Below are 21,088 nucleotides of genomic sequence, written 5' to 3' on the forward strand. Positions count from 1 at the left end.
GACAGGAATATAAAATCCAATCAGTGCTCTGAAATATGTGATTGCCGAGCTTTCGGTAACTGAGTACCTTCTTCAGGGCAAGCGGATTCAGTTCAGAACTTAATCTGCTTGCCCTGAAGACGGTACCCAGTTACCGAAAGCTCGGCAATCACATATTTCAGAGCACTGATTTGATATTATATTCTTGTCAATATTTAAATCCAGACAAGGTCGTGCTCAAAATTTGGGTAGTCTCAAAGTTAATTAATCATAAATAAATCATATATCTATAATGGCAGAAAGATGAAAACACCAACCAGGACTGCAGTGATGCAGATACCAGAAGTGGGCGGGCCCACAGAGACAAGGAAGGAGAGGAAGCCATTGCCATGGAGGAGGTTCGGGTTAGGGGAAGGTAGGTCATTAGGTTGAAAGTCTCAGGTCAATGTGCATAATGACATGGCTTTCGAGTCGGGAAATGAAATGCACTTCGCAAACACCCGAGTGGCCTTGGGATTGCCTGTTTTTTTGTTACCATTTCATCCAGTTCAATTAATACTCGTTTTATTTCATTTCTAGTATTGATCATCAACCTCACGATATCTACCGTCGTAACCTGCTGGAAGAGAACGAGCAAGAATCTCGCTATAATCTCATTTGCAAAGGCATCGTGCTGTGCGTACCTTACGCTGCCAACATCGGCGGTACAGCTACGCTGACAGGCACAGGTCCAAACCTCATACTGGCTGGTCAGGTTAGCAGGTCAGTCTCAACTTGGTCTTGAGAATAGAAAGCACGTTAGCCTACACGAGACAACGCTTTTCTCATAAATAAATTTTCTCATAAATGTACAATAACGCAAGCAGTTTTACACTTTTTGCAGGGAAAGTGAGTTGTTACAATGTCACGGCTATTTCACTTTTTTTTCAAATTCGAAAAGTAACTCTTGGAAATAAAAATTTTCAAGAATGACATTTCAACGCAAGACGTTCGATTACACAAAGACAATATGTACAACTGGAAACATACAAGAGGAAAATTGAATGCAAACAGGAAGTATAAAGGCTATTGCTTCTAACGCGTACCGGTAGACTTCGATATTAATACTATGCACATGGATAAGTATTTTGTTGCTATAGGATTTCGATTAGCGTTGTGTGGTCTTTGTATAATAGAACAACGATAAAAGAACAGCGAGCGCATCATATTTCTCACCAGGAAACAAGAAAAAAGGGTGATAAGCAGTTATACCGCATAAAGTTTGCTCGCACGTGTATGATATTTTCTCGTATGGGGATTGTATATTTCCTCATCAACACCACGAAGTATTGCTCATCCATAGATGTGTGCGCCGCTTCAGTGCGTATTTTACAGATATGTGTTATTTTCATTTTCACAAGTAGCACTCGGTGCTTGTGGCACGTGATCCAGGAATTGTTTTCAGGAATTGACTTTGTCCTTAATGTAAACAGTTAAAACGAGTTTTAAGAGCATCTTCTAGTTAAGTCACATATTTACGGGTGAATCAAATCATTTTAGACCTTTCAAATCGTTTTTATCCATGCTATATGGACAAAACACACGAATACTACTTCGTGAAACCGATATTGCTGTAAACACGGTTTTCACGAAGTAGCACGGAAGTGCAGTTGAGTGCTACTTCGTGGTGTTGGTGATGTTGGGGGCCCCGTTCCTTGAAAAGAAGGAAGACCTACATTTGAACTTTTGGATTCACCTTGGTAGATGACTATGACGTCATGCTCAATGACTGTAGGGTTGATGTTGTGAAAAGAGGGCAGGGTTTTACGTTTTTGGAAAATTATGAGGGGAACTGTGAGTGTTTTAACACATGACACATGGTTTATTCAAATTTTCCTGGCTGGTTTATCAGGAAGAAAGTCACATTTTCTCATAATTTACAATTGGAAATTCTCCAAAATAGGGTCAGTGCAATAAAGAGAGCATTGTGGCTTTGGTTTTGGGGGGACTGACTAGATTTACAAAATAAAAATGACAAAAAACGGGGGAGGGGGAGGTCCATAAATATACAAGCCCCCTAATATGTAAGTGACGCAGTCTAAACTGTCTTGGTGGTTGTGCATTCCACACTGCAGTTTGTTCGGGTCCGAGGCTGAGGTCAACTTTGGTGAGTGGATGATGTATGCCGCGCCTGGTATGCTGCTCTGCTTGCTTCTGAGCTGGATCTGGATGCAGATTGTTTACGTGGATCGCTGGTGAGTGCTGTTGGGAACCATGTCTATAAAATACGAAATCAGGGCCTCAAGATCAAGAAATGTTCATAGAGCAAGTTTGCCTTTGAAGCATTTATTCCGCAGCTTGTATTTACGTTAGGTGCTGCAAGAAGCTGGGCCAGGAACTCGACCACGAGGGCGCCGCCAAAGTGATCCGTCAGGCCTACAAGGACCTTGGACCGATGTCGTAAGAATTTATATTCATTTTTTCTTGGCTTAGCACTTTGATTTGTCTCTTTTGGCTCCTGTGACTTTTTAATGACGAGAGCATGATAAGAAAAGAACCAATGCTATGGTAAGCGTTGATATTTCCAGACCTGCATTTGTTCTGCATCTGGACACCTGTGGTCTGAATCCTCTACCTACCTTTCCCGTCTTGCAAACCTGCTTCGCATTTTGTCTCATCTTTCTCGGTTCATTCCCAAAAGGTATCCGCAATTGTCGAATTTTCATGCCTGTATATTTCCTACCAGGTTTGCCGAAAAAGGTGTCCTGGGCCATTTCATCCTATTGATTGTGCTGTGGATAAGCCGTAAACCAGGCTTCGTGACCGGCTGGTCTGCGCTCTTCCCCGATGGGTATTGACAGGTTTTCTCTTTCAGTTTAAAACAGTTGTTGATTTTTACACAAAATTTGAGAAAACCACAAACAGTGTTTTTACTTCCTCCTGTACAGAACTATTTCTATGCCAAACGTAATTTAGTGTAACGTTACTACAGTTTTATCCACGCCTACAACACTACTTGTCGAAAGCCTTTCATGTGGCTATTCAAAAACGGTTAATAAGGGCAGAAAAAAGGCTCCGGTTTCTGGTCAGGAGCTGGCTTCAAAAATGGTGCCGCGACGCGGCTTTTTTTACACTCACTTTGTTTTCTTCAATGATGTACGTATAACGCGCGATGTCCATCACGACTGGATGCGCACGTAACGCTAGCCGCTACCAACACTAAAGTAGACTGGCCCCTGCACTTTTTACTATTTAAAAAATTTTCAGCTTGTACATGTACACAGGACATAAGACCACCTCGTTTGTCTGGTTCCCAGATGTAAATGTATAATACAGAAATGACTTCATTCGAATAAATGTGCCCGACTAAATTTATGGGGAACTACAGGGACTCCTTTACTGTACATATTACTCAACCGCACCCCATCAAAAACACTTTAAAATTACGCAGTCGCAGGATTCCAGTCGATTAAGCAAGTTTGTCAGCTTTTGGACATCGGTTTCGTTTTATTCCAAACAGTTTTTCTTTATTTTGCCGACGCGCAGGTCTACGGCGACGCTTGCGCTGATCAGAAACCGGAGACTTTTTTGGCCTAAAGCACTGCTGTTCACCACCTCACGCAATATGTGCCACGCATCAATCTCCATAAAGGAGTCCTTCTATAGCTAATCAGAGAGGAACATACGGTAGACTAGAAGGGTTTTTAAAAATGAAACTTTTGAACAAAATTGTTCGGAACTTACACTCTCTAAAACCTATTTTGACTTGGCGAGTCAAAATACTTGTGCGATTGGGAATAATATGTTTGAAGCGTTCGTTTCAGACCGGTTCAGTGGAATGGATGCTGATCGTGTCCCGTCACTTTTGGCTTGGCCACTATAAGAGCCCATTCTCTCTATCCGATCTTCAAAGAACTCTCTAAGATCGGCAAAGCATATATTTGTTCCCTTACTGAATGGCTGGCAAAATAATGTAAGTTGGTATGCAGTGGTTTTTGGTGACAGAAGTCGGTACGATATCCATCTCACTAGATTGTCGTACTCTGTCCTTCAGTTACGTGACCGACTCGACTACAGCGATATTTGTCTCTATCCTACTCTTCATGTTTCCGTCCCGGATGCCCAAATTCTTGTGTGGCCGGAGCTCGAAAGGTTTGCTGCTTTGATTTAAACATATGCAGGTTCTTATTTGTGTTGTTGTTGCAACAAAAAAAAATTGACCACAAATTGATATTGATGGTTATATTTACTGAAATTACAATGTTTTTTCTTGTTATGCCTACATTTGATCACGGAACTAAAAGTGACACAAATTACTTGAACGATAAAAAGATGCAGCTTATTTTTTATCAGCAAATATAACAAATGAATAATTCTTTATCGGTAGTTTGTGAGTCTTGTTCTCCGTTTTCTTGCAGAAGACCTCAAGGAAGAAAAAGGGCCCTGTCCTGCCCTTCTTGAGTGGCCAATCGTTCACAAGAAGATGGCTTGGCTTGTGATTATCCTCCTTGGTGGGGGGTTTGCGCTGGCAGAAGCATGCAAGGTTATATTGCAACTTCGTAGCATACTGCCCACTCAAGTCTTATACATTGCATGTCATCGTACATGTCTTCCATAAAACAAGCTCTTTGTATTCTGAATGGACACTATACTTGAATGTCTCATTTCTAATTGAATGGTTTAATTTCATTGTCATAATCACTTCTCTGTGTGACCTCGATCGGAGAGAATTGATACAGGCGGTGTGCTGTAAGTAGCTGAAGTTTAAAACGCCATGAGACGAAGTCCTGAATTCACTATAGCGATTTAACCCCCTACCTCAACAACCAGGTGTCAGGTCTGTCAGCTTGGATTGGTGAGCGGTTCACTGCGCTGGATAGCTTCCCTCCCTTTGCTATCACGTTAGTGGTGTCCGTCATTATCGCTGCCTTCACGGAAGTCGCCAGCAACACTGCTACAGCAACCATCTTCCTTCCCATACTTGCTAGTTTGGTAAGTTCAGCAATTTGGTAAGCTTGAGTCGAAAGCCAGACTTTGGGTGTTTCTTTGGGTTAACTTTTATTTAAGAATTGATATTATAGCACGTTTTAATAACTGCGTGTAGTAGGCCTTAGATCTGGGTGTCTGCGGATATAGTCGGGTTAAATTGATGCTATGATCATTCTTGTCAAGGGGACGAGTATCGGCGTCAATCCACTGTTCCTGATGCTACCTGCCACCGTGGCCTGCTCCTTCGCCTTCATGCTGCCAGTAGCCACGCCCCCTAATGCCATCGCCTTCGCCTACGAGCAAATCACTGTCATGGACATGGTAAACAAGCCTCACTATTAAAGACAACACTTATTCTGTGTATAATTGGTCATGGAGAAATTTGGGAAACTAGCGTAGGTAATTCGGTACCCAGGCCAGATGTCATCAATACCATTCGGTTGATAAGCAAATAACCTTTAACATGAAAAGTTTTTTCACATGGACTGATGGAGTTTTTTTTTTCAAAAATACTGTTCAAAGCTACTTTAAACACTGGGTGTACTCGATGGCATTAAGTGAAGTCCCAGGGAGGCGGTAACCTAATGTTTACGAGCTAGTGTCAGCCATGATTAAGAAGAACAAGCGGCTAAAGGTCGGAACTTCAGATTCAACTGTATCTTTAATAGTCGTGGTGAACTGTTAACAAGATAAATACAAAGAAATAATCAAGATCCCGTGGAATTCTAATCGTGCACTTTGAGGAAAATATGTCAAGCTCCTATATACGAAATGATAGAAAACGGAGAAGTCGCTATACACGTACTGAGGACTGGCAGCAATACTGTTACAAAGGAGCAGCCATGGATTTTTTATTCTAGGGTTGAACTGCCAGAAAAATTTACATGTAGGTAAACATCTAACATCAACAAAAACTGTCAAGAACTATAAAAAAAATATCACAATTTGTACAAGAAAATCGAAATCACTTTAATCTAAGCAAAGGCTATAAGCATGCATTCTAGAATCGCGCCGAACCAAATTAAAAGCAAATTTTGAATTACGTACAGCGAAAGTTTGACGTTTGAAACAATTGGGAGCGACACTTGAATCACGACATGGTTTAATTCAGACGTCGCTCTTGCCATGAGCCAAAGCCAATGCAAATGTATGTTTTAAGTTCGTCTGTCCGAAATCAAAATTTAATTGGGTCGACCCGAGTCGCTCTTGACTCTAATTGGTTCGGTGCGACCCTAGAACGGGCTGCCTCAAATGGATGTCACAGACTAAACATAAACACATAGACCGCCAATCTTGCGCGTGTAACTGTGATTTTGAATAGTGTGGGCAAGCAGTGGGCGAAACGATGGATGGCAGCGTGTTCAGTGCACGTTACGTGCAATGCACTTACATTGCCAAAATACACATTTCACTTTTTGCTCTTCGGTACTGCTGTCTCTTCTCTACAAATGTTGCAAACGCATCGTTTTGAATTTACATGGACCAGATTGGCTTCATGGAATCTAGGGCTGGGATTCTTCAACCGTACGTAAATTTCCTATACCGAGGGGTAAATTTGCCCATAGTTTTGATTTTAGTTGGGCGCTGTGCAGATCATGGAATACCCCTGTAGGTTTTAAAAGGATCTGCTGGTCTATGCGTTTATTTGTCTGTGGATGAACTCAAGAAAGGAAGAGCGCCACCACAAGGTAGGAATTTGTCACTCAGGAAGTTAACAAAGAACATTACTCAGGTAAACTCATTTCCTTCTGTAATGTTTTCTCCAATTTGACAAACACGATAACGATGAGGCTGCTTCTTTCAATGTTTATAGACTTTTCAGGGAGACAATATAGCTGCAGGTAGCACTACAAATAAGCGCTTAAATTATAGGCAATTAAGTCACGATATCCTACTGGTCGAAGAGGCATGTAACACGCGCGTACCCCCTATCAAAGAGCATACATGGTGCCACCGCTCTAGGGTTTCTATAATTCTGCACGCCAAGTTGCACTGTAGAGACGCAAATCAGTGACGGTGAGTAACTGGGCATATGAGCACGATCTTTGATAGCCTTCTCTGTTTTAATTTCATTAACCTCTCTCCCAGGTGAAGACGGGTTTCATACTAAATGTTATCTGCGTCCTCGTTGCCAACGCCAGCATCAACACACTGGGCATGTGGATCTTTGATGTGGGCACGTTTCCCGATTGGGCAAAGGTCAACGTGACAACAACCGAGTAATATGATATCATGACTAGTTTCCTGACCCGATGACGAAGACGTTAGTTGAATCGACTACGAGATGGTCTTTTAGCAACTTATTTTTATAATGATAAATCAAACGGGGTTGATGTAAACAGCATTGCCATGGTAGTTTTAAATTGTGTAAACCAAACCTTATATACACAGACGCTTGAAGTATACCTACATACAATATATCAAATAGAGTCCAAACACAAATACACGAAGTGTCCTGTTGTAAGTACAACTGCCCAGTTGCAGATAACATTGACAAAGTTCTTGATACGACGATTGGGTCAAAGATTAGACTTGATAGTAATTTCATAGATTAATGCTTGAATTATTACTTTCCTGTCTCTCTGTTTTCTCTTTCTTTTATCGAGATATTCCTGTACATTTGCATAGCCGTTGTTTATTTTCTTTGCAGTTTTCGCCAGATTTGTTGGTGTTGAGTGGACCGACTACCTCATTTATACACAGAGTAACTCTAATAGTTAACATACTTGCATTTTTTCACTACCTTTTTATCAGTATACCCCCATTTTAACGTGGAGGTAAATGGGCTCCTTGAATAACATCGCTCTCAATGGCAAAAATGTCCACCCTGGTTTTAAACACGTCGAATTAGCTTTAACTTCAAGCACAAAGAGACATCTTTAAAACTGCTGGTATTTACGACTTGGCTCGACCAGGCTTCGGACGGCCTCAGCTGGTTTCGGTTTACTTGCACGTGGACGCAAATTACTCATGGCGTTCTAAAATTTTTGGCATTTTTGGCATGTACGATTTTAAAGAATTTCTGTGACTAACTTTCGTTGGCGATCGGGTAATTCAAATTCATAAATCGAAGGGCCAAGGTTAATGAGTTTTCTTTTTCCGTTTTTATTTCTGTTTGGACGTTGTCGTGGTCGGATGAAGTGTGGTGTAAGGTTTAATTTGAGTAATTTTTAGCTTTTTAACAATTTATTTGAATGTTCTTAGGGTAGAATGGTAGGATGTTGGTAATTGAATTTTCAGAATTCTCAGTTACCTGGATGCATGTACATTGTTAAAGGCTCTGTAGAATAAGATCATAACAGTTTATGAATTACTTTGTAACAACGTGTATCTTTACTTACTCAAAAGCATTATTATTCTCCAGTGGGATTTTAAATAACTTGTAAAGTGATCAAAACTAAGCTAAAGACCTCATAACGGTATTTTATGAAGTTGCTAATTTACTAATATACATTCCAAAGTATATGGTCATTCAGGGAACTTCAGAAATGGCATTATAACTCGTCGTTAATAAAGCCCACCTTTTGCCTGAACATATTTGTGGTTTGAATAAGCATATTATTTCTGGCCAGCTCTTAAATATGACGCAAACAACCTGTAGGCACGATCTAATTATACTTAGCTTCCACTATAACGTGCATGAGTACTATATAGAAAGAGCAATGTGTAAGAGGACGACACAAATTCGTTGAGTATAAATGTTCACGTTTTATACAACACCTGCATAGATCCCAGTCATCTGATTGGTGGATTGTTTATCACGATACCAACTGAATAAAACTTTATTTCACTTTATGGATTCCTATCCCATTTCATATATCTCATTCCTCATAAAAGTGTATAGGTTATACCAGTGCTGGTGTACGTACTTTGCTATTGAACGTGCCCCAGCTTTTACAAAGAGTATGGTTCATTGTACGAGGATTCCCTGATTTTTGTCAAACGTTCGGCAAAGCAATGACTCTGCACTGCAAGAGGTATAACACGTATTTCGACATATTAAAAAGTAATAATTATGTTTTGGATCTGTGACTGATTTATCCTTTACAAAATGTCCGTATTAGCACGACTTGACGAGAAAACTTGGGTCAAATTCAAACTCATTTCGCAGATTTCTGTTTATCCGATGGATTCCATACATGCAGTCAATTCAGACCCTCACTGGATTTCAATGAATATTCCTTTTACAACCAGGATAACTTAAAACTACAGTAGAAAATCATCAAATTTGGCAATACTCTTTGTCTTCAAGTGAAAATGTTTTAACCAACATGCTACAGAAACATAATATGCTTAATGAATTTTCGACTTCACACAAATCATTTAATTACATTTGTTCAATTTCTAGACAATCCACAAATAAAAACGACGTCCCATATTGCGATTGAAGCGCGTGGAATTGGTCACCGTTTGCTGCCATGATGCTGCTAAGCACAGATCTTGCGTACGCTAGACTTTGGTAACGAACGTCATAAACATGTGCATGGGTTGCAGTAACAGTGCTTTTTTCAGTCATAACTGCCGTGCTTTTTAATTGTCTCTAGCAGTCCCAAACGGCGCCCATGCAGTAGCTTATAGCTAGCTTGAATAGTTCCAAGGGTTAAAGACTCTTGATACCACGTGCACACAGAATGTCAAATGCATGTAACTTCCTCACAAACATTGACTCGAATCCATGAAGCTGTTCGAACTCTCCCCTTTCCGTGGTAATACCTCATTCTTTTAGGCTTACAGCTTCTGCTTCTTTTTTCTCTCGATTTTCTCTCAACAACACCCCAAGAGTTTTCTCAGGCCTGAGACTGCAATGGAGGTCCATACTTCCGACACAGGTAGGTTTATTGACAGGTCACTTAATTTACACTGCAACGATTGGGAAATGAAATCACCACTGCTGTTTAATCCCCCATGCAGTAAAGTTAGATTCGGAACTTATTTTAAATAAATCCCGATAAGGGAGCACAATTCTGTGAGCAAACGCGATGGCGAGTGTTTGAGTACAAAGGTTAACAGATAATAGAATTGCACCCTCGTGGAACCGTATGGATAACTTGGCCAATGCATTCAGGGTCTATCCTAAATCGATTCTTTTCAAAATCAGTTTCGAACATTTCAGCCTGTATGTATTCACACCAAAATGCAAAGTGGCAGGCATCGTTCAAGCACACGAAGTCTAAGCACTAAGTCGATTATATAACCTAAGTACCTGACCAAATGATAAAGTGTTAGAAACAGATGTTGATGACATCGAAACACGAACCATATGTAATTGATAGCCATAGTGCCAAGGCGTTGGGCGAATCCCGCCGACTTAAGTGTGTGCATCCATTCTCCATGGTCTAGTCTGCGCGCTGTGTATGGAGCATTTTCAGTCACATGATTTTGGACGGTCGGTGTCCAATCAACCTCGTCTCCATGGACTGTGTGCGCGTTCCTTTGCTAGCCCTTGGTCGTGTAGAATAAGAAAATGACGCTGACTGGCTATTTAGGATGAAAATACATAAACGTAAAGTCAATCGCGCACGTATTTCAAATGCTGCACGCTCGCGCCCACGTATACTCTTGCATGTCACGCACGCGTAAATCTGTTTGCGTGTAAACACACTTAATAAAGTTCGAATTTAAAAATCCCAAACAGTGGGTGCGTTCGATCAGCTTCCCTGAATACACCAGTGTTACATGCAAGGGAAGCCTCGAAATGAGTCTAATCGAACGCTGCAGTGTATTCGCCAAGGCTTCCCGGGAAAAAGGCCAAGTCCCCGCCACGTTCCATGCTCGAACAGTCCATCCGTGACGTCATTACACTCGGGTAGCCTCCAGAGACCCACTCGCCAGCCAGGATAGTGGTGGCTGACACCAGGGCAGGCACGAGGATCACGTGATGGCCAAACGAACGCTCTCTTGTAGATTTGACTTACAAGTGTAAGCTAATCGAACGCAGCCACAATACCAGGGCTTAAATCGCATAAGGAATGGTGGGAACCAACATGGCGCGGCAAGATCGTACCCATGGGAACGAGGTTGGTATTCAATGGCCCTTTCCCATTGATCTCCATTATATAGACTGGATAGGACATCGCGTCCAAAGCGCGTCCCGCGTATGCGTATTGTCAGGAGGGTAAATAACAAGCGTTGCGAATTTCGTTGTGTGTAAATTCAAAATGGAGTTTTTCAAAAACACGTTGAGGTTTTTGCGCTTCAATCGTCAGATTTCGAAGAAAAACTGAATTCTGCACTTGGAATGGATAAATTTGGAAAGAATAATGCTGGAGGTGTACGCAGCGGTGAATTATCAGAGATCAACGTCAAGTTTGGGGAGAAGGAACGGAAGGAAATTTAAGTCGCACTTTTTTTAGTTTCAGAAATTTTCTCAAGTTGTACTTTATAATGCTTAACTTTAAGCCTAAATAGGCCTAGTAAGAAATTTATGACAGTCTATCTAGCCTATCAGGCTCAGTTTGTATATGAAACTTCACTATCTCGAAGTTGGGACCGTCTGAAATGTTACTTATTGGCAAAAGTGGTTTCAAAAACTGAATGACTAATTTGTCGTTCATTTTCCCCAGATTTCACCGGAAAAATCTCCAAGACAGCCATGATTTGTGTTTGTCGGATCTAAAGACGCACCGAAGCCAATTTGTGTTAGAGACGATGTGAAATGAGTGACAGAATTCTTCAGGGCAGAGATGAAACCAAAGTGAGAAGCAGAGTGCTGACGTTTCTGTTGAATGAAGTTACAAACAAAGGAATTCAAAGTCCGAAGACGAAAGTGAAAAATGTGCAGAAGCCCAGAAAAAATAACCTTAAAATTTGTCCATTCCATATGCAGAATTAAGTTTTTGTTCGAACTGCTGGTTAATTACCCTCCACGTGATGTCCTATCCAGTCTTTCTAATATTGAGATGTCTTTATAATGGAGATCAATAGTCTGGAATGTGTGGTCTGCGCGTGCTTGCCGAACGCGTGCAAGAACCCGGTTGGAAAACTTAGTACCATCTGTCTGTCTTTTCCCGGTGAGGGTGCACTTCAACTCATGGCGGATTGGGGATAGCATGTAGCCATTGTTTGACTATTCTTGGGCCAAGACGGCAGACGTCGATCGAGCAAGATATATGCCGCTCGTGCCGTTTTCTATTGCTAGTGACTTCACCAATCGACGGCTCGTTCTACCGTCTTGGTAATCTCCTACAACCGAGGCGTGGCCTTCGTATGCAAAATAGTTGTTTAATATGAGTATTCAGAATGGACCCTAGGATGCAAAATTGGATACAAAACAGACCGCACGTGGGAGGGTTGAAGCAGGAGGGTTCACAGGAAGTCCCAAATTGCAGGCCGGGGGTGGCTTCACTCAGAAATGTACATTCCATTGTTTATTTCTCTAGTTTTACTTTTGTGCATTTTTGTATTTTTAGTCATTTTTTATCTAGTATTTTTCTTGTATTTGTTGAGCTTTTTATGGAGACCCTCTCGACAGTGATTGAGTTCGCTTTTAGGCTATCCGTCAGGGGTGTCAGCAAATATTGTTCTTATATATTGATATGTATCGGTGTTTGTATTTTGTGTTGGTTTTTGCACCCTGAGAAATAATAAATGAATGAATAAAGGAATGAATGAAAGCGGACTCTCATCAACAGCGTCAGCTTGTTATTTCTTTAGTTTTGTTATAGGAAGTCTTTTACAGGCCTACTTCTTCGCGCCTTTTCCAATGCATCGACCGCAGCCATTATCAACGGTGACAATACTGGTACTTTAGAAGTACGTTAAGCGTCCCGTAGTAGCGCTTGAATATGTCACGTGAAAGGTCATGTAATGCAAGTTATTAATCCATATTCTTCACATACAGGTTCAACTGGAATTTCCTGGGCGCTAATTGGTTCCTCAGAAATCCCGAGGAAAAGTAAAGAAAAAGTTAAACAGTTTGTTGGAGATTCCCAAGACGGTAGAACGAGCCGTCGATTGGTGAAATGAAGTCATGAGAGGACGCAATGGAAATCAGCGCGCGCGGCATATTTTATGCTCGATCGAGTTCGCTATCGAGTTCTGCCGTCTTGGCCCAAGACTTTTTTTGACACTTTTTTTGGTTTATCCACTACGAACACCGGGCGAGGGTTCCCTCGTTTTCTCTGATTTCTCCGAATGACGTAATCTACACTCAGAATTCGCTTCTTGGCATGAACAGAAAAAAGCCCTTTTTAGCTTGTTTTATAATTGAGCTCTGAAGACAAATGACACTACGTGCGATCTGGATGCTTCCATATTCATTTGAACAGATTAAATCAGAGAAAACATGTTTTCCTAAGAGGTGCTCTTTAAGGAATTTAAAGTGCTAACACTTCCGAAATGGTACTGTCACCGAAGACCTTTTTCGGAGGAACAAAACTGGGGCCGTTTAGGAGAGAGAGAAAAAACATGTTGTTTACGTAGATTCAAACCATGCAGGATATGCCACTAGAGTTGCTTGTCTTGTTGATTTACAGGAGTTATTACCAACGCCGACCCTCCACCGAGCTTGGAGAAAGTAATCGGCCCAGCGGAGGAGCAAGCGGTGGATGGGTCAGCAGATATCCCGCCCCCCGCACCCAGCTGGCGAGCCGTGGTCTGGAGAAACCGACGATATTTCATTGTGCTCCTGGTGCCTCTCATCCTGTGCCCAATCCCCATTGCCATCAACGATTCAGTAAGATTTCTGCCGAAAAGCACCGTACATTTTATTGAATTTAAAGTCATTGAAAACTTGGGAAAATAATCGCTACCTCAATCAATTTTAATTTTTTCTTATCACTGGAAACCACATGCACCTTTACTTGCTAGTTTTTTTTTAATGTTATGTCCAAAAACTGTATTATAGACTTATCTGATTAGATGCCCTAACAGCAGTGTCACTGCACTCACAGGCACATTCTTCAGCTTGACGCGCGCGTGATTTGACAAATCACGACACTCTATTGGTCGAAGCAGCATGTCATGCGCGTACCCCCTTGCCAAACGCAGCACTGGTTTTGGATTTTGGTTGTCAAATTCCATTGTATGATGTAAAAAGTTAGTTTTTTTAATGCAGAAGAATGGGTTGAAGATTATGATGGTTTGCGGGTTGGAACTTACCTTTACTCAAGTAGAATTCATTCCCTCACCGAAACATCGCACCTTCGAGGGAAAATAAATTGTACCCCAATTTATGCTGTCGTTGCCCGTAGATCGGCTACACGGCCTACAGCATCCTGATCATGGCTATCTTCTGGTGCACGGAGGCGATCTCTTTGGCCGTGACGGCTCTCTTACCCCTCGTCCTCTTCCCGCTCTTCGGGGTCATGCCGGCCAAGGATGTCGCAGTCAACTACTCCAAAGACGTCAATATACTCTTCCTCGGCGGCCTGATTGTGGCTGTGGCCATAGAGCATAACAATCTGCACCGAAGAATTGCTCTGGCTGTCTTGATACTAGTGGGATCCAAACCAAGATGGTGAGAACGGGAATGAGTGGGAAATAGTTAGAAATAATAATAATAGAAATGGAATCACAAATCTCCTTCAATAAGCAACTTTTCTTATATTATATTTTTTTTGGGGGGGGGAGGGTGCCTATGCTCAAATGTAGCAAGACTGCCAAAACATAACGTGCTCTTTACATTTTCTGCACTAGTGGGCGATACGGTATCGCTAAAAAATAATACTTGTCAAGACTTCCAGTATCATAATGCTTTCTTAGGTCGCCCGACAAACACTGTTCTGATACGATTCGCTTGTGTGACAGGATAGCAAATATCATGACATTCATATTGTAGATTGGTTACTGATTTGGTGAAAATTGGCTTCACTCTACCCGGCCCTGTATCACTTTAATAAAATCCTTTGCGTGTACATTGTATGGCGTTTTAGATTTTCTTTGAAGCAACATTTTCAGAATGGCATTTTTTACATGAATAAAGTAACAAAATTCTACACAATGAATCAAAACATAAGCGGCCATGCTCACGTTTCATTTAACGATGCTTCAAAAACCGAAACAGTCAAGCCATTTGTGTAGCGTAAGGGGAAATCAGTGTCTCTCACTCGAGATGGAATCCTACAGTTGTAGAATCAGACGCTGAATATGACATGTTAGGTCCTCTGCAAGACTGCTTGGCAGTTTGGTTTACCCGATCTCGTTTTCGTACCGCCAAGACAGGAACCGCTGATGTTTTAGGTGATTGCGAGTTTCAGTGAGGGATGGAAAGCCTCAGTCCCGGCTACAGTGACAGTGAATTGCTCATACGATGGAAGTTTTGGCTTTATTGCCTACACGGCGACACCACTTTTGTATGGATGGTATATGGTACCTTGGCACCATGATACTCACACCCAAGAATGCCTGACGACTCGTAGGTCGCAGACATAGGCTTCTTGTCAGCACGCTTTCCTTCGTCATCGTCCTTTTGTTGTCGTCACGGTGGTCGCTGACGTCTACGGAGTTATCATACTCAGCCGGAGGAAAGTTGAGCCCCCCAGGTTAGGACCTCGAAGCTTAGATGTCGCGTGTCACGCCAGAGTTTGGCGTGTTTGTTTCGATAAGACCAGATAAGATGGTCCATCTGGCTCGACATGCTTCTGACTTCAACCAGTAAGCTGTTGAGCTCCTCACAGATGTTGATCGTCTTGGTGACCTCTTCGAGAGTCTGCTCTCAGGTTTGCCAAGAGCCAGTAGGATCTCATTACCGGATGTCGGCGGAGTTGGCGGGCAGATCTTAGTTCCCTAGAGGCAGAAGTTTGGTAGGGTGTCTGGCCGATCAAGCATCAGGTCTACTTCTTTCTCGATGGTGACGTTTTCCTGGTCAGTGATGTTAATGACATCTACCGGTGCCGGGCTCTTGGAGTCAGGTAACGAGGAGGTTTTCTTCTCTGGACTAACACTTGCACCTCACTGGGGCAGTCTCCCGATCCTCGTGAACAAAGATGTTTTAGCTTGAGATACACAGACCCCACAAAATGGTTTAAACATCAAATGAACCCTCATTCGACAAGTCAATCGCAGGTGTTATTGCGGGTCGTGTTTCGCTATGATTCTCATCCTCAGAATGTTTCTTCAGTTCGGAGCTAGGCATAACATCAAACAGTGGCGTTTGTTTGACGCCAACAGTGGATATGGGCGCTATTTCAAGCTACCTTGTACATTTATATGAAAATTTAAACAATATTTTTGCTCTCCTTTTATTTGTAGGATGATGTTAGGTTTCATGCTCATTACCGCGTTCCTGTCCATGTGGATTAGTAGCACCGCCACCACTGCCATGATGTTGCCGATTGCGCAAGCTGTGCTACAGCAACTTAAAAAGGATAACTTGACACAGGTATGGTCCTTGACCCTTTGCCATAAAATCAAAACGAGGCCGTCCCTAGGAACTTTTTACATCCCCAAATTCGCCAATTGCTGAGAATGGCTCATACGTCGTGTTTGCGTGGCGATATGCATGTGAGATCAACGAACTGCGAAATGTGTAATCCTATATAGACGCTTGTGCAATGCTCTGAACGCAAATCTTGATTTCCATTATCAAACACTTTCATCGACACTCACGTTCAGACCCACATACGTTCAGAAACTTGTTATGGTAGGATGATGAGGATCTGCATATTTCTCAAATGACTATCAAGACAATTTTCATAGAACATGCAGTGTCTAGTATGTCCGCATGCCACCACAATGTCTATTGCAGAAAGGTGACAATGCCAACCAGGGCCGCAGTGATAGAGATACCAGAAGTGGGCGGGCCCACGGAGACAAGGAAGGAGAGGAAGCCATTGCCATGGAGGAGGTTCGGGTTAGGGGAAGGTAGGTCATGGGTCGTAGATGTCAGGTCAAAAATAATAAATGTACGTACGTCATTTTTTTGTTTTAAGGTTTTCGAGTCGGGAAAAGGGAATGCAGTTTGCGACATTGAGATGAACTTGCTTTTGTTTTTAGTGGAATTAAGCACTCTCTCCACGGAATTGTTCATGTTCTTTCCTTTGTCGTTTTAGCACTGATGTGCAGCCTCTGGATACCGACAACTTCAGGCTGTTGGAAAACGACAAGCAAGAATCCCGCTACAATTTCATTTGCAAAGGCATCATACTGTGCGTACCCTATGCGGCAAGCATCGGCGGTACAGCCACGCTGACAGGCACAGCTCCAAACCTTGTACTGGCCGGTCAAGTTAGCAGGCGAGTGGATCCCCAGCAAAATGTTGTACGAGATGTTCAAGTGAATTCTTCATTGCGCACATTGTGGAAAAAGCTGACATCTAAACGCAGGCGATTTTATGTAATTTGTAAGGGAAACTTTTGTCACCTTTTCAGGAAATCTTTTTTAAGATTTTTAGGGGAAATAACTTAAACACTAACGTGTAACTCAAGATTCTCGAGAACGAAGACAGTAATATGTTAGCAGGCACGCGTATTGTAAGTTTACACCCAACAAGGTAGAGCGAAGAGTAACTGAAGCCTGGTAATGTTCTGGGGCAGCCGGATTCAATAATAAGATCTCCGGCATTATGCTTGCAGCGTGGTTGGTTCCCAGTTAGGTATAGTCAACCTGAATCAGGGGAAGTAACCAGCAAAAGAAAAAAAAACTGTAAATGGGTTATACCGAGCAGTGTGCTGCGGGGCCTGGTTTGCATGCCACTTTAAATTAGATACATATTGTATTTTTTCTAAATCATGGTAGCAATCTGCGCGTGACAGTCTTGGTGGTTGTGCATTCCACAGTTTGTTTGGGTCTGAGGCTGAGATCGACTTCGGTGAGTGGATAATGTATGCCGCGCCTGGTATGCTGCTCTGCCTGCTTCTGAGCTGGATCTGGCTGCAGATTGTTTACGTGGATCGCTGGTGAGTGCTTTTTGGAATCATGCCATTATTATGGGTACTGTAATATAGATGGTTGGTTTACTCATACATCTTGGCCATCTAAATATTTTTTGATAATACCATTTGAACTTTATTTGATAATTTGTGTTTGCGTCAGGTGCTGTAAGAAGCTGGGCCAGGAACTCGACCACAAGGGCGCCGCCAAAGTCATCCGTCAGGCCTACAAGGACCTTGGACCCATGTCGTAAGAAACCAAATTAACTTTTTCTTGGTCGTACACCTCATTTTCACGGGAGTGACAGTAAGCACAAAATTTTTCAAGAACTGTTTACCTGGATTGGTCGGGAGACTCTTAAATAATACCCGTGATTAGGTTCCTCCTACCAACCCCCACTGCTCCCCCGTCTTGCCATCAATTTTCTCCCCCTTTCCTCTTAACCATTGATCGTCTTGATTGATTGCCAGAGGTCCATGCAAATCTCGACTTTTCACACCTGTGTATTTCCGGACAGGTTTGCCGAGAAGGGTGCTCTTGCGCACTTTATCTTGCTAATTGTGCTGTGGATCAGCCGTAAACCAGGCTTTGTGACTGGCTGGTCTGTGCTCTTCCCAGAGGGGTATGTTTATTGTGTAGAGTTTTTGAGTTGACGCTAGTACTTTCGTGCCACAAAAGGCGTATTCATGCATATCCGTGTCGAACTGACCCTCCAAGATGACCGCCGTGCAAAGCCTCAATAAGGAAGGGTGAGGCTATTGGGTCATCGGGGCAACTGGCCCACTCATAGGCAAAAAACAATTAAAAGGTTTTGGAATTGAGCAGCTCTGTTTAAACAATATCTATATTTATCAGAGGTTAAGCTGAACATAAATTGAGGCCCGTGGGAGAAATATAAATAAACTTGAAAAATAAACTTAAAATCATGATTTAGGATAATAAAAACGCCAAAACCGAACAACTCCATGCTTTGCTTGACATTCCAAAAACAGAAATTGCATGACTGGAAAAAAGATACAGGAATTTTCTAATTAATTTTGTTTTATTGAACTCTGGTGCTTCTGAGATAACTACGATTGCCATTTTCAGTGTTTTATTATCACTTTACTCATTCCAACATTCATTTCGTACTCTGTTGGTGGCAAGTTTTAAGGTTTTATGATGTGGTCCACTTGCCCCGGGTGTGGGGCTGGTGGTCCACTTTTGGATGAATTTTCAATGAGTTAATATTCATAAGTTTTATTAATGGGGTTGATTACGACTGTTTGCAATAAACAAACAAGTGTTTGGGTCACGTATTAAAAGTAGTTTTATCCTTTTCTTGGTTTTTGAATATGGTTAGAACAAAAATGTGCGTAAGTGGTCCAGTAGCCCCAACTTCCCCTAAAACTTTTTCTTTTAAAAAATCTCGTGCACTGAAGTTCATACAAAACAGCCTTACAGCTTTAAGCAGTATACCTATAAAGAGTAGATAGCAAACATCGTTACGATGATCAGTATAGTGATAATAGGAGTGATTCCTCTGTAGTGGGATACCATTCACCAATTTGCATGATTTGAAAACTACAAGTTATCATAATTAACAACTCGACCAATCTGAATTGAGTTCTACAGTAATGCTTTGTGGAAATGTTACTCATCTTTATAGTAGACCGCAGACAACCACTTCATCTACCTACTCTGTAAATTTCTGTCCTTCAGATACGTGACCGACTCGACCGCAGCGATATTTGTCGCCGTTCTACTCTTTTTATTTCCTTCCCGGATGCCCAAATTCTTGTGTGGTCGGAGCTCGAAAGGTCAGTGCTGTGGCGAGCAATTTCTTATGGGGGCTTTGTCCTTGCAGAGCAGAGACAATTCATCACAGATCGACGATTTCCATGTACTCTCTACATTTTTCCTTTTAGAAATCAAAATCACTGGTGTGAGGCAGTGGTATCATATTGGCTGAGGGATTTCTAAACGGGAGTATAAGTGTCTGCTTTCCATTGCAGAGGATTTGGAGGAAGAAACAGGTCCATGCCCGGCCCTTCTGGAGTGGTCGATCGTTCAACAAAAGATGCCTTGGCTGGTGATCATCCTTTTTGGTGGAGGCTTGGCGCTGGCTGAAGCCTGCAAGGTCAGGAAATACACCAAACCTTCATTATTATATAATGAGCATACCGCCCGCTCGTGACTGCTAATTTCTGATAGATGTTTCCCCTCGACACAGTTTCGTATTCAAACAATAATGCACAAAGCATGGCAACTAATGGAAGCTCTCTCTTGTAGTTGTGCCTTGGCTACATTGATTCCCGACTGACACAAAGGCCCTTGATTTTAATTGACTGTATGTTTAAAACCCCTCCGTCCACCAAAAGGTGTCGGGTCTGTCGGCCTTGATCGGCGAAAGGTTCACTGTGCTGGATAGCTTCCCTCCCTTTGCTATCGCGTTAGTGGTGTCCGTCATTATCGCTGCCTTCACGGAAGTCACCAGCAACACCGCTACAGCAACCATCTTCCTTCCTATACTCGCTAGTTTGGTAAGTTCAGCAATTTGGTAAGCTTGAGTCGAAAGCCGGACTTTGGGTGTTTCTTTGGGTTAACTCTTTTTAAGAATTGGTATTATAGCATGTTTTAATAACTGCGTGTATTAGGCCTTAGATCTGGGTGTCTGCGGATATAGTCGGGTTAAATTGATGCTATGATCATTCTTGTCAAGGGGACGAGTATCGGCGTCAATCCACTGTTCCTGATGCTACCTGCCACCGTGACCTGCTCCTTCGCCTTCATGCTGCCAGTAGCCACGCCCCCTAATGCCATCGCCTTCGCCTACGAGCAAATCACTGTCATGGACATGGTAAACAAGCCTCACTATTAAAGACAACACTTAGTCTGTATATAATTGGTCATGGAGAAATTACGGAAACTAGCGTAGGTAATTCGGTACCCAGGCCAGAAGTCATCCATACCACTCGGTTAATAAGCAAATCACCTTAAATGAAAAGTTTTTTTCACATGGACTGATGGAGATTTGTTTTTTTAAATAAACTGTTCAAAGCTACTTTAAACACTGGGTGCACTCGATGGCATTAAGTGAAGTCCCAGGGAGGCGGTAACCTAATGTTCACCAGCTAGTGTCAGCTATGATTAAGGAGAACAAGCAGCTACAGGTCGGAACTTCAGATTCAACTGTGTCTTTAATAGTCGTGGTGAACTGTTAGCAAGATAAATACAAAGAAATAATCAAGATCCTGTGGAATTCTAATCGTGCACTTTGAGGAAAATATGTCAAGCTCCTATATACGAAATGATACAACACGATAATAAATGATAGAAAAGTCGCTATACA

At 42.1% G+C, this 21,088-nt stretch overlaps 2 protein-coding genes and 1 long non-coding RNA gene across 7 annotated transcripts in view; 2 read left to right on the plus strand and 1 right to left on the minus strand.

The window, feature by feature from the left end:
* The window catches only part of LOC110977024 (Na(+)/citrate cotransporter-like), a 21,970-nt gene extending 13,486 nt beyond the window's left edge, over window positions 1-8,484 (plus strand). For all 3 annotated transcript variants that reach the window (XM_087133397.1, XM_087133396.1, XM_087133398.1), the window contains exons 5-14: window positions 279-394; window positions 559-741; window positions 2,094-2,213; window positions 2,332-2,418; window positions 2,705-2,809; window positions 4,013-4,110; window positions 4,377-4,501; window positions 4,789-4,950; window positions 5,131-5,268; window positions 7,036-8,484. In XM_087133397.1, coding sequence (XP_086989523.1) covers window positions 279-394; window positions 559-741; window positions 2,094-2,213; window positions 2,332-2,418; window positions 2,705-2,809; window positions 4,013-4,110; window positions 4,377-4,501; window positions 4,789-4,950; window positions 5,131-5,268; window positions 7,036-7,170 — 1,269 coding nt within the window. In that variant the 3' untranslated portion in view covers window positions 7,171-8,484. The remainder of the gene's footprint in view (window positions 1-278; window positions 395-558; window positions 742-2,093; window positions 2,214-2,331; window positions 2,419-2,704; window positions 2,810-4,012; window positions 4,111-4,376; window positions 4,502-4,788; window positions 4,951-5,130; window positions 5,269-7,035) is intronic.
* Window positions 7,616-10,449, minus strand: LOC147800155 (uncharacterized). The gene is made up of 2 exons (XR_015424436.1): window positions 10,205-10,449; window positions 7,616-9,807 (listed from the first exon to the last, which is right to left on the minus strand). It is a non-coding gene; the product is annotated as an uncharacterized LOC147800155 (long non-coding RNA).
* Window positions 9,408-21,027, plus strand: LOC147800156 (Na(+)/citrate cotransporter-like). 3 transcript variants are annotated; one of them, XM_087133401.1, is made up of 14 exons: window positions 9,408-9,776; window positions 11,511-11,641; window positions 13,422-13,621; window positions 14,139-14,404; window positions 16,138-16,267; window positions 16,634-16,749; window positions 16,938-17,120; window positions 17,664-17,783; window positions 17,920-18,006; window positions 18,275-18,379; window positions 19,459-19,556; window positions 19,752-19,876; window positions 20,118-20,279; window positions 20,459-21,027. In XM_087133401.1, the coding sequence occupies exons 4-14, from the start codon at window positions 14,169-14,171 to the stop codon at window positions 20,615-20,617; spliced, it is 1,521 nt and encodes a 506-aa protein (XP_086989527.1). In that variant the 5' UTR covers window positions 9,408-9,776; window positions 11,511-11,641; window positions 13,422-13,621; window positions 14,139-14,168; the 3' UTR covers window positions 20,618-21,027. The 3 variants fall into 3 exon arrangements, with proteins under 3 accessions (XP_086989527.1, XP_086989525.1, XP_086989526.1); XM_087133399.1 differs by lacking the exon at window positions 11,511-11,641; XM_087133400.1 differs by lacking the exon at window positions 9,408-9,776 and having other exon boundaries at window positions 11,054-11,641.
* Window positions 21,028-21,088: the final 61 nt, after the last annotated feature.

This window comes from Acanthaster planci, linkage group LG02 (genome assembly GCF_054643075.1).
Source record: "Acanthaster planci isolate LZ-2023a linkage group LG02, COTS_SCS, whole genome shotgun sequence".
Lineage (NCBI taxonomy): Eukaryota > Metazoa > Echinodermata > Asteroidea > Valvatida > Acanthasteridae > Acanthaster > Acanthaster planci.